Raw genomic sequence first — 13,615 nt, forward strand, 5'->3', positions numbered from 1 at the left:
TCAGGTGTGTAAATGAAGGAGGCCCTTGGAAGGCTATTCACTTCTTTTAATCCTAGAGGTCCTGTTATCTGTTAGCCCCTGTCAAAGATCTCTATGGATCAGATCGTTTTTATTATGTTCACAAATTCTGTGGTCAGAAATGCAGACAGGGCACAAATAAGGATATAGTTTTTCTCTGGTCCATGATATTGGAGGTCCTGGCTGGAAGATCCAAAGGCTGGAGGCTGAAGTCATCTGAAGGTTCCTTTACTCACAGTGGATCCTAGATGTTGGCTGGAGAGCTCAGTTCTTCCCCACACAGGCCTCTCTTGATTTCTCTCTACAGGCTAGTTTAAGCTTCCTCACAGAACAGTGTCAAGGTCCCAAGGACAAGCATTCCCGAGAGAGTTGCAAGCAGGGGCTTATCACCTTTTCTGTCCTAGCCTTGGAAGTCATACTGAATCATTTCTGCTGTAATCACAGGCTCCTTCGTGTTCCAGGGACGAGAAGATAGACCCCTAGCTCTCAACAGAGGAGCCAGCATTATACTGTAAGAGAGTGTGAAATGTGATATGTGTTGTTGCAGCTATCTTTAGAAAATACATTCTGCCACAAATAGGAAGCACCAATTTTTTTTTTATCACCACCGTCTATCCATCCTGGTTCTAGCGGACTTGTCATAGATTGGGCTTATTGGTCCCCTTCATGCAGACAGTATGGTTGTAATATTTAATTGAATATATATCCACACATACACATGTTGAATTTGTGTGCTATCAATGAGGCGCATCTGAATGTGTGCATGAGCATTTAAGAAAGTGTTATTTCGTTTCAGTGTTCTACATGGTCATAAGAGTATTGACCATCTCTTCAAGGATTTTAAATTATGATCAGAAGTCATTGAACAAATTTTTACATGTCCTGTCATGCTTGTTATAAATAATAACTATTGAACTTCTTCCAAATTAAAATTTCTTGTTTTGGTCTGATTAGTTCTGTTTAGATTCAACCTCTATTTTTTTTTTTTTTTTTTTTTTTTGAGACAGAGTCTCACTCTGTTGCCCAGGCTAGAGTGAGTGCCGTGGCGTCAGCCTAGCTCACAGCAACCTCAAACTCCTGGGCTCAAGCGATCCTCCTGCCTCAGCCTCCCGAGTAGCTGGGACTACAGGCATGTGCCACTATGCCCGGCTAATTTTTCTATATATATATTTTTAGTTGTCCATATAATTTCTTTCTATTTTTAGTAGAGACGGGGTCTCGCTCTTGCTCAGGCTGGTCTCGAACTCCTGACCATGAGCGATCTGCCCGCCTTGGCCTCCCAGAGTGCTAGGATTACAGGCGTGAGCCACCGCGCCCGGCCTCAACCTCTATTTTTATCAAAGGCAGCGTGTTTTTATTTTCTAACTCTAAAGCTAACTGAACTATTTTCTCTTGAAGCTGGAATGTCATTCTGAACTTTTCTCAGTTCTAATAATGTCACCAACCTTAGCAGTCTGCCTGAATACAGAAGTTAAATGAATATTATTAAATTATAAAAATGTAGATGTAGTATCAACATATGATAGTAAATCCTAACCAAAAGAGCAATGCATTGGTGGGTGGGTGTATTCTCTAGGAAGTAGTGAGCAAATTTTCACAGAAATATTTAAGGAGCGAGAAACAATATTTGAGTGAGTAGTAGGTCAGATATTTTGGGCATATTCCAGCAACATCTCCCATGCCCCTTTATCCTCCAATCACATTAGATGACTCAGTCATTCTGGAACATCCATACACAGAGTCTTTGCACATTCCATTTCTTCTTGGAATGTCACCTTCCCGGCCCATTCTCTGAGAAGCAAATTCCTGTTCAACCTTAAAGACACAAATCAAAAGTCATCTCTTTTGTGAAGCCTTCTCTTATACTCTGGAGGCCAAAACATGCATGTCCTCTTTTGTAATCAGAAAGCGTTTCGTGCATATGCTACTGTTACTACACTGCATGCTTCTGGGGAAGTGGAGAGGAAGAGGGAGAAGGGAGTGAGTAATATCTAATCTTTGTATCCTATCCAGCACTCAGCAATCAAGAATGGTTTGTTGTGTAAATTATCAGTTCTGAAAATCTGTCATTCCAAGGCAGAGGGAGAGCTACTGAAAATGCAGATTCCTAGTCTTAATTCAGGAGGGTGGATCTTTTGGACAAGCAATCCAAATGGTCTGTGGAACAGACTTTGACAAAATTAGCCTTGCTTTTCACATGTTCTAGGACATGTATTTGACCCTCACATTATTCCATAAGATTGTTTTTATTTAGCTTTCAGATATGGATATACATTCTGGACCCACCTGCCCTAGAATTTAATTTTTTAGCTGACACATAATTTCATATGTGTTTGTTCAAGTAACCTACCTGTAGAAAGACTCTGTGTGTGTGCCTGTGTGTACAAGCACGCACAGCATTTGTAACATTATGAAGTTTATAAATGGTTTTGATTCCACAGTGCTTTTCTGATTTTGTTTATGTTATCAAAAATGTTAAAATTACATATCATAGCTGACACAGAGATTTCTTACAAGCATTCAGAAAATGAGGGATTATGGTTATATAAAACATAATTGAACCTGTGTTCCATTAGATAATGTTTTAAGAATTCATTTTCTTACTAAATTTATTTGAAAATTATTAAATCACCTAAACCCATTCTAGTATTATGTCTTTCAACACTTCCCTCCCTAACCAAATGAAGTCAAGAAAGAAACAGGAGAAAAAAGTTTGTTCGTTTCTGTTTCTTAGAGAATTCCTAACATAGAACCCAGTCTCCAGTATTTAGCTAAATAGACCACATGTTTTATGCAATGATTTTTAAATGACTGAGTAAAGAAAGAAGTTAATTCTGCCTACTCTGCCCAAATGATTGAAATGCAATCCTCTCAAGACACTTATCACAAAGAACCTACTCAAGTAGGATTCTATTAAAATATAAATCCATTATGGTAGGCTGAAAAAGAATGCTATTATAAATCTTGATAAACCCTAAAATAAGATAATGGAAAACTAATATGCACGTAATCAAACATTCCACGTCAAGTGATAATAGTGTCTTTTCTTAATAAACTCAATGGAAGACTTTGTTTTACTCAGAATAGCTCACTCAATTCCATCAACTTTGTTCAGGAATGCCAAGTCAAAAAATATTTTTCTAAAAGGTAGGTAGGCATTAATCAAATACATTTTATCCCATTCCTCTTTTACTTCTGACTGTAAAGAAAGTGATTTTATTCAAGTTCAAGCAGCAAACAACACAGACTCTAGTGAAGGTTATTTGGGTGATAATGATATTAGAAGTTGGGAAATGCTTCCTTTGCAAATGAAAAACAAAATAGGTCAGAACTGTACGAAGACATTTCTCCAAGGAAATGCTTATTGTCCTCCATGACCAAAGGCATTGTGTCTATAAATTCACCTAAGTGAAATTTCATCCATGGCACCAGAAACCAACCCTGAAGCCAAATTGAAACAGGAGGGAACAAGCAAAGACTTACAATGCATTTCTCTGATCATGTACCGGGAAAACAAAGGACTGTAACAGACTGCCTCAGCCTGTCGTTTCTCAGAAGGACTACACCAATTCCAATAAAAACCTCTCCAAGAGAGGGATGCAGAGAAAAGGGCACATCAGAAAGCTCCAAAAAGTAAAAACTAGGAAGCTGTAAAGATAGAGATGTGGAAGGCAGTGTGTATCAGTGATTAAGAACACTGTGCAGTCTCAATCCCAGTTTTTCCATTTGCCATTGTGACATTGGGAATGTTTTCTTGAACCCCACTGTCCCTCAGTTTCCTCATGAAAAAATGGAGGCGATTACAATATTTGCTCATTTGGATTAATGAGATGCTTGACATATATTCAATAAATGTTAGCCATGATGATGATGATGATGATGTGGTGTATTATTTGTGGCCCCTGTAGGAGAGAGATTCATGGTGGAACTATTAGGAAGCCTGGAAAATAATCAGATTTGAACAACCTACAAAGAAAAGGAGCTTCTATGACTGAATTCCCTAGTTTCTTTTCTAGAACACTGCTATGAATCTTCATTTCTAACTTATTTTAAAATTCTAACACTCAACAATGATCTACTCAGTAGAACTGAGAAGGAATCTAGGAAGGATCTTGAGTTAGGCTTCACAGAAATTTTTTTAAAAATTAACTGGAGAATCAAGATTTAAGAAAATGAGCCATAATGACTTTTAAGAACATACAGTTTAGCCTTTTAAAAATTTCCTTTCAAGGCAATGTTGATTTTCAAAAAGTTTCTAGAGTATTCTAAGCATAATCTATGATACTCTTTGGAAAGAATGCAGTCCATGAAAAGAATACTTAAATTTTGATCTCAGGTTATTTTCCCCAGTGTAAATAAGTACTTTGCTTCCAAAATCCGTCCATACATCCTCAAAGTTTCCAAAAGACAAGAAACATTTTTTTTTTTTAAATCCCACATGGAACCTCAACATACCTAATATGAATCTTTACACATTCAGTGAAAGTTTTTGTCCGACTTTTTCAGAAGCATGTAGGTGTGATTCTCCTGGTCAAATCTTAGAGTTGTCATTTGGTAGAGACATTTCTTTTAAACCCATCCCTCCCCCCCCCCCAAAAAAAATGAATAATAAAGAATTCAAACTGAGTTAAATTGCAAAATTTAAAATCTGCTTTAATTACATCTGGTTGTTCATTGTTACTTCCTAAAATGTTTAGTTTGCCTCTTGTGTCAAGTATACCCATTGCAAAAAGGGCTCTAATGAATTTTTAGGCTTTCACACTTCACAGCTTCTACCTCCAACCTCCAAATCTGGAAATTTCTCCTTCCTAGAAAGAGCACAATAAATTGTCACCACCTCTCACTTTATAAACAATTGACTGTGGTATAGAAAAAAATATTCCAATAGAAGGAAAGCAAATATCCAACACATTATGGGAAGAAAGCAATAGGAAAATCATGGTCCCCATATGAACATTTTTCTAATACGAAGTACAGACCCCTAAGGAAGGACCTGTCACACTCCTCCTCTTTGCTGGCTGGAATACTGGCTTAGTCAGGGTTCCCAGCCATCTCTCCAGTGGGCAGGATCTCTTCTGGGAAAAATACTGCAACAGTGTTTGTGGTCCTGCTGTCTGCTGGGTTCTTTCTTGGTGTACCTCCAAGAATAGAATCATAGAAATGTAGAGCTAGAAATTATTTTGGAGATTTTGCAGAATTAGAAAAATTGAAGTCCAGAAAAGGGAAGTAATTTACCCAAGGCCAAACCCCCAATGAATAATAGGACTGGAGCCCTATCTGATGGTCTCCATTGCTTCGTCCAACTGTTGCCTCAGAAGAACTCAAAATCCATCATTTCATGGAACTTTTTAGCTTTATGTTACTGTTATTAATAGAAGTGGATATGTGCAGAGGATAAATATTCAGTGATTCCATCATTAAAATAATATTTGTATAACATGAATTTGTTATATGTAATAGAAAATAACCAAATTCACTAAAATTTAAAATGTGTTTGTGTATTTTAAAAATGTTTAAACACTATGAAAATAACTTCATCATCTTGAATAAAAATATATCTAAGTGTGTTATTACTAAGTAACTCAACCAACATTTTTGAAACTTCACTGTTAGCAGACATGGTTGTAGGTGTGAAGGTAGAGAAAAAGAAGAATAGTAGTGCTTCTTCTCAACTCACTCACCAACTGGGGAGGCCAACATAAAACAGACAAGTGTGATGCTGTGTGATGAGGGGCACTGAACTGTGGAGGAAGAAAGAGACGGCTCCCGGCAAATAGGTAACACCAGACTTGAATCTTGAAAGAAGGAGGTTAAGGAACAAAAGGCACTAAAAGGAGAGAGAATAGCCTGTGCCAAGCAGGTAGGTGTGACAACACATGGCAGATGAGGGGAGCAAGTGCTTTACATGGCTGCATCCCAGGTTTCAGTGAAGGTGAGAGCAGGCAGGGATCACACCACGAAGAGCTTTGTACATAATGCTAAAGGGTTTGAATTTTACCAGAAAATAATGGGAAGGCGTTGAAACATTATATGCTATAAATTACACAGTGTGACTCAAATTATACTATAAAACAAATATTTGTTTTCCTGCTCTTTAATATCAGACATGTTGGTGAAACATCTGAGAGTAGAATGTGATAAAAATCACCATAATCTTGTTCTAGTTGTACAGCTGATGAAAACGCAATTTCCTCTTCTGTAAAACGGAAATCATTATAGGGTTGTTGCAAAAAGTACACAAGTTAAGTCCTGTGAAGCATTTATTACAGTGTCTGCCATATTGTAAACACTCAATAAATATAAGCTGGAATCATCTTCGTCATCATTATAAAAGACTGAATTGGAGAAAATGGATTAGAATGCTAAGGGTTGATTTTAACATCTGGAGTTAAGAGCAATTTTCCGATTCTGCTGAATCTGTATTGCTTAGAGTAATGGAGTCCCTTTAAGAGAACTACTTTGTCAGAGGCATGGCTAGGAAAAGGCATCAGTTAACAAAAATACATTGATTATGTTCTTGAAAGGAAATTTTCCACCACTTCCATCGTCCAGAAGAATGTAAGAAAAGAAAACTTGAGTTTCAGTGGTTGAGAGCAGTATCCTGAGAAGAGCTATGTGTTTGATTTGTTAGTTAAAAGTAGAAGAGGAAAATATCAAGGTTCGTGGATGGGAATTGGGGATAAAAATTAACTTTTTTTTGCCTCCCCCAAATTTTTTTGGCATGCCCCCCAAAAGAGGGAGTACATTATGCTTTTAATTTGCTATTAGATTGTAACTGTTTGTTTACAATATATCCTTATACTCTAATGACTGAAGATTACTTTTTTTGCTGTGTTTTGTGATTGGAATATTTTCTGTCATTGTGCCAAATTGGAAATTGAGATATAGTTTAGCAAATTCAATTTGATTGTATTTGAAAATTGGGTAGGTCTAAATTAGATTTACTCTGTGCATAATGGCATTTCTTTATTAAAAAGTACTACATTTCAATATTCTGTAGAATAATAAGTTTTTTTTCTGTGTTCTTTTTTGTTAGTGCTCCTATATCCCTCCCTGTAAGAGAGAAAATCAGAAGAACTTGGAAAGTGTCATGAATTGGCAACAGTACTGGAAAGATGAAATTGGTTCCCAGCCATTTACATGCTATTTTAATCAATATCAAAGGTGAGTCAATATTTACATGTACATATTGAAATTATTTGTAGCCTCTGTAATTTGTGACATTCCTATATCATAGATTATGTCCATTTGACAAAATATATAGCCTGGAGTTAATGTCACCTCTTTCTAGCATGTAGTTGGGGAAACCACTTCTTGCTCTATAGGCTGGGAAACATAAAGCATCTGCAGAACAGGAAAAAAAGAACTTGTGTCATAGAGTTTACCTTCCAGATATACTAAGAAATGATAGTGCCATTAGGTAAGAACATTGTAGACTAATAGTGTTCCCTGAGAGTTACAGATTAATGCATATAAGCTGAACAATGTGCAGATTTGTCAGCCTTTTGAACTGCATCAAATCTTTTTTTTGTAGTATACCCATATAACAAAGCTGCATCAAATCTTATCTTTCCTTTTCATTTCTGTTCTGATGAACTATCAATAAAATGCGTTCACACCATTACAACTTGACTAAGAGAATACTCGTTATACCATATAAACCACTTAAAGATGGTTCCCTGGACTAGAACATTTTGGTACCCACTGAGATTAATCACTAATTTATTCATTAGACATTTATTGAGTATTCAAAACTCCTTGCTGTACATTTTCACTTGGATGTACCACAGTTAGCTCAAACGTTCTCTTCTTCCCATAATCTCTCTTTTAGTGAATGGTACTGTCATTCACTCGTTTACCCAATCCAGAAAGCTTTGAGTGACTCTTAATTCATTTTTCTCCTTTACATTCTTTTACTTGTATTCACCATCATGTCGACTGTACCTCTGTCATGACTCTGCTGTGGCTTCTACTGCCGCTATCTTAGCTGAGATCCAGATTTCTCAGCTCCAATAAGGCAGTAGTGTTGTCAAATGTCATTCCACCTCCACCCGGGGCCACTCCAGGCCACTATTCGTGGTGCTGCCAAGGGATCTTTCTGACACATGAGTCTACCTCATAGTTTTTAGAATAAAGTCTCAACTTCTCAGTATGGCCTATGTGCCAGGTACCTATTGCTGCATAACAAACCACCCTAAATCTAGTGGCTTACTACAACAATGGTGTGTTATTTTTTATGATTCTGTGGGTTGGCTGGGCTCCTTTGCAGTCACATAGTAGCTGAAATTGCTGGGTGGTCCCTGATGGCCTTCCCACCCACATGCCCAGCGGTCAGTGCTGGCTGTCCACTTGGTCTGTCACCTTCAGTAGGCTAGATTGGCTTGCTAACAACATGGCAACCTCAGAGCAGCATTTCAGGGGAGGCAGGCCTGGGCTCTGGAATTCAAATAATATCATTTCTGACATGTTCTATTGGTCAAAGCAAGTCACAAAGCCAGCCAGAATCATGGGGTGCTGAAATAGACTCCACCTCTTGATAGAAGGAGCTACAAAGGATTTGCGGCCATATTTCATCTACCACAGCATACAAGACTCCTCAAGATCTTTCCCTAGACTCCAACCTCCCCAGCCTCATCTCCCTGCTTATACTCTTTGCAGTGGCCAATCTGAACTACATATAATTCCCAGAATATCATATACTTTTATATCCATGCCTTTTTATTTGCTTCTCCTGCTTCTTCACTGCTTTGCTAAAGACTCTTCCTCAGATATCACCCTCTCTGGGCTGCTTTCCTTGATCTCCAAATTTGATTTAGTTATATAGCAGGTGGGATGCCATCTGCTACAGGTAGACAGAGTTCTGACTCATACATCAGGTCCACAGGTGGACTGACATCAGGGTTGTTTGATGCAATGATGTAATAGTGTCTGCAAGAACCCAGCTCCTTTCCAGATCTCAGTTCTGCCTCAAGGTGGCTCTTTTCACAGTTATATGTAGTTGTTTCAGTTCTAGATGTCACAATCAGGCCAGCAGTGTCCCAAAGGCAGAAAGAGCCTATTTTTCCTGGTATATATTTTCTTGGGATTAGGAAACGTTTTCTCAACTTCCCACAGTCAACCTCCCATCATATATCCTTGTTCAGAATGAATTCCTTTGCCTACACCTAAACTGATCACAAGAAAGAACAATCAGAACCTAGCCCCTAGTTAGGGCTAAGATAATGTCTCCTAAGGCACGTGGAGTAGGGGTATGCACCTTGAGTAGATACGGGAAGGAAGAAGGAAAAAGAGCCAGGATGTCGTGGAATAACCAAAAGTCCCAGCAACACGGTGTGTCTCCCATGTGCCAAAGTCTTCTGTATGTACCTCTATCCCAGAGGCTTGCTACAGTGGCTTCACAAAACTATGCCAGAGGAGCTTTAAAAAAAAAATGTGCCAGAGACCAGTTCAGTTTGAATCTCTATTGGTTGAACCCAGGCATTAATTAGCATTTAAAAAAATCAATCCTAGGGATTCTAATATATAACCAGAATCCAGAGCCACTGCTGTACTCTCTCACCTAGCACACATTACTGAAATTGTTTGTGTGCCCGTTTTCCTAACCAGACTATACACTTCGTTAAGGTGTGTGGCAGTCATCTTTGTCTTTGTATGCCTAGCCCCTAGCACGATGCCTGGTTCTTAGTTAAGAAATGTTTGGTGAGTGAATAAATAAGTGAATCCAATGTGCCAAATTAATAAGGAGCATTCCTTACTTCTAAGGAAATAGGATTTATTGGTGAAAACATTCATATGCAAATATAAGTATGATTTCCTTAGCTGGAAATAAAAGAGGGAAGACCTTGCAAATGGGGTGGCTATAGTCAAGAAACCAAGGCATGGCGATGTAAGGCACCTTCGGTATATAAGTCATGTAATAAGGAGTGCGGAGTTTGGAAGCTGGAAGGTGGCTTGGAGTTAGTTTTCTAAAGAGTCATTAATGCCATACTAAGGAGATTGTCTTTGGCATATAGGCCATAAAAATTCATGAAAAGTTTTTTTTTTTTAATGAAGATTGACATGAGTAGATCTGATGATTTAGAAAGAAAATGGTGTGATTGTTGAATGTGTATGGAATGGGAAAGATGAGTTAAAGGCAGACAGGAAGGAGAGTACTGAATAAAAAAATAACATTTTTGAGTGGCTACCATGTGCCAGCCATTGTGAATGACATTTTATTTAGATCACAAAATTTCTTATCATCGCCCTAAGTATTAGCCTCATTTAACAGATGAGAAAACTGAGTCTGAAAGAAGTTCATTAACTTGCCCAGTGCACACAACTGTTAAGTGAAATAACTGGAATCCAGTTAATTTGATTCCCAAAGCCCCTTCTGTTAGCCATCTGCTGGTCCTGACAAGGGACTTTGAGGGCTTGAATGAGAGTAGTGGTAGTGGAAGTAGCCAACAGGGATTGTATCAGAAAGACATTTTAGAGTTAGAACCAACAGAACTTAATGACAGTGTAAGTGATGAGGAAAAAGAAGGTGTCAAATGTGACTCAGTGTGAGGAAAGGATAGTCTAGCTCTGAGTATGGTGAGCTCATAAGATATCCAGAAGATGCTTTGAAAAAGCAAGAAACACAGACATTTTAGTTCAGAAGCAAGAGGTCCGAAGCAGTGTTACACAGATCTGGGAATCATTCGCACACAAGCTGTAGTTCAAGCAAAGAGAAAGAATGCATACTGGGAACGCGTAGAGTGAAAAGGGAAATGTCGACAGAATCTTAGGATCATCTACATTTAAGTTATAGGCAGAAGGAGACAAAGGAAGAGTGGCCAGAGAGTGTGAGAAAAGTAACATATATATGTATATATATATATATATGTGTCTGTGTGTGTGTGTGTGTGTGTGTATATATATATATATATATATATAGTGTCTTGAAAGGAGAGAGTTTATTTTTGTTTTTGGTATAAACGATCCAAAATAAAAAAAGAAAAAGAAATGAAAGAGTATTTTAAGGAGAAGGAGGTGATCAAGAAGGATACTGAGAAGTCATTGGTTTTGGTAGTTAATAGTCTATAGTGATCATTGTGAGAACAATTTAGGTACAATCTTATAGTAGAGGGTTAGAAATCATTTTATACTAGGCTGAGGTGAGAATGTGAAGGCATTGATAGTGCAGACTACTTGTGCAAGAAATTTGCTGTGGACTACATTAAACGAAAAAGCTTTGTACAGCAAAGAAAACACTCGTATGAAAAAGGCAACCTACAGAATGGGAAAAAATTTTTGCAAACCATATATCTGATAAGGGGTTAATCTCTAAAAAATAGAAGGAACTCCTACAACTCAATAGTAAAAAAGAAACTAGAAACCTGATTTAAAAATGAGCTAAGGACTTGAATAGATATTTCTCTAAAATAGGCATATAAATGATCAACAGGTATATGAAACATTGCTCGACATTATTAATCATCAGAGAAATACAAATCAAAACCACAATGAGATATCACCTCACACCTATCAGGATGGCTATTATCAAAAAAACAAACAAAGAAGAAAAAAAACAACAAGTGTTGGTAAGGATGTGGGGAAATTGGAACCCTGGCACATTGTTGTTGGGAATGCAAAATGGTGCAGCTGCTACAGAAAGACAGTATGGAGGTTCCTCAAAATAATTAAAAGTAGATCTACCATAAAGTGCAGCAATCCTTCTTCTGGGTATTTATCCAAAAGACTGGAAATCAGGATCTCAAAGATATATTAGCACTACTATGTTCACTTGGCTACTATTCATAGCCAAGATGTGGAAATAACCTAAATGTCCATTGACAGATGAATGGATAAAGAAAATGTGATCTATATATGCAGTGGAGTACTATCCATCCTTTAAAAAGAAGGAAGTGCTGCAATATGTGACAACATGAATAAATGTGGAGGACATTTTGCAAAATGAAATAAGCCAGTCACAGAAAGGAAAATACTGTATGATTCTACTTCTATGAGGTATCGAAAATAGTCGAATTCATAGACTCAGAATGTGGAATGGTGGTGGTTGCCAGGGACTGGAGGGAGGAGAAAATGAGGAGTTATCAATGGTGTAAAGTTTTAGGTGAGATGAATAAGCTCTAGAGATCTGTACAACATTGTACTTACAGTCAAGAGCAGTGTATTATATACACTTAACTGAAGAGGGTGTATCTCATCTTAAGTATTCTTACCACAATAAAATAAAATAAGTTTTCCATGATTGGAAAAAGGTTTGGGGAGGAGGTGAGTAACTGAGAATGAAGCAGGAATGGATACAGAGGCATGAGTTGAATATATATAGTAAATAAGGTACATATGTTCCATGCCCTGAAGAAAATGAGATAGGATGGAAAAAAAAAAAAAAAGGTTACGAAGTAGGGAAGATTTTTTTCTATGAGGTGGGAGCCCAGTAGCAGGAATAGGCACCAGCAATCAGGACAGTTTGATAATGAGCCCACCAATGTCTGAATCAGGTGCTTCCCTGAAGCTTCCTGCCCTGGACCAGGAAGTTATTCCAGAAGGTGTGTGAGCTCAAGCTTGCAGTGGGATGCAGACAGGGCACCCACCACCTGCTGTCCTGACTCGCTGGTGAGCTTCTTAATAAACATCCCTACTCCCCACTTGATGCCGCGTATTGTAAAGGCTGCCTCCTCCCCAGACCGGGTTGCCTCCTTTTAGGGCATGAATTCTGAATATCCCCAATCAAGAAAGACTGTTCCTCTGGAATAGTGAGGACTATCTGAAAAGAGCTAAACCTATATTATGTACTAAAAAGAAAACTTTTTCTATACCCTCACAACTCTTCAGACACCAAATGTGAGGAGTTTTTCCACACCAAGCAGTTCAGTTCTCTTTGGACACCAGCTGTGTCCTACAGTTCATTCAGTTCTGACACCGTCTACCTGGAGTTGGCATCAGATCCCACAAGTTAAAGGGCTCAGTCCCATAAGACTCCCCCTCTTTAGATGCCAGTCATACGTCCCAGGTTTCTACCTGTACATCTGACCAACGTGCTGTAAGTCGGGGGTTCCCACAATTCCCTCCTTGCGTCCAATAATTTGCTAGAATGGCTCACAGAGCTCAGAGAAGCACTTCACTTACTGTTACCAGTTATTATTATAAAGGGTGCAACTCAGGAACAGCCAAATGGAAGAGATGCAATGAACAAGGCGCCCCCTCCAGGCACACCACCCTCCCAGTACCTCCATGTACACACCAACCCAGAAGCTCTGAGGATGTTAGGGTTTGTATAGAGGTTCCATTACAGAGTCATGATTGATTAAATCGTGGGCCATTTTTGATTGTGTCAGGGGTGGTACTGAAAGTTCCAACCTCCCAATCATGTGGTTGGTTCCTCTGGCAGCCAGGAGTCACCGAGAGTCACCTCATTAGCATAAACTCCGGTATAATCCAAAGGTGCTTACTGTGAATAACAAAAGATGCTCTTCTAACCTCAACTCAGGAAATTACAAGGGTTTTAGAACTGTGCCAGGAACTGGAGCAGAGACCAAATACACATTTCTTACTGTGTCACCTATACCAATTGTGTTAACTTTCGTACAGTAAATTCAAACCCATCATA

General features: G+C 38.4%; 1 protein-coding gene across 1 annotated transcript in view; it reads left to right on the forward strand.

Annotated features, from left to right (window-relative positions):
- KCNMB4 (potassium calcium-activated channel subfamily M regulatory beta subunit 4) overlaps positions 1 to 13,615 on the forward strand; it is a 56,002-nt gene that overhangs the window by 19,778 nt on the left and 22,609 nt on the right. The window contains exon 2 of the mRNA XM_069491315.1: positions 7,055 to 7,182. Within this exon, the coding sequence (XP_069347416.1) occupies positions 7,055 to 7,182 (128 nt within the window). The remainder of the gene's footprint in view (positions 1 to 7,054; positions 7,183 to 13,615) is intronic.

This window comes from Eulemur rufifrons, chromosome 16, assembly GCF_041146395.1.
Source record: "Eulemur rufifrons isolate Redbay chromosome 16, OSU_ERuf_1, whole genome shotgun sequence".
Lineage (NCBI taxonomy): Eukaryota > Metazoa > Chordata > Mammalia > Primates > Lemuridae > Eulemur > Eulemur rufifrons.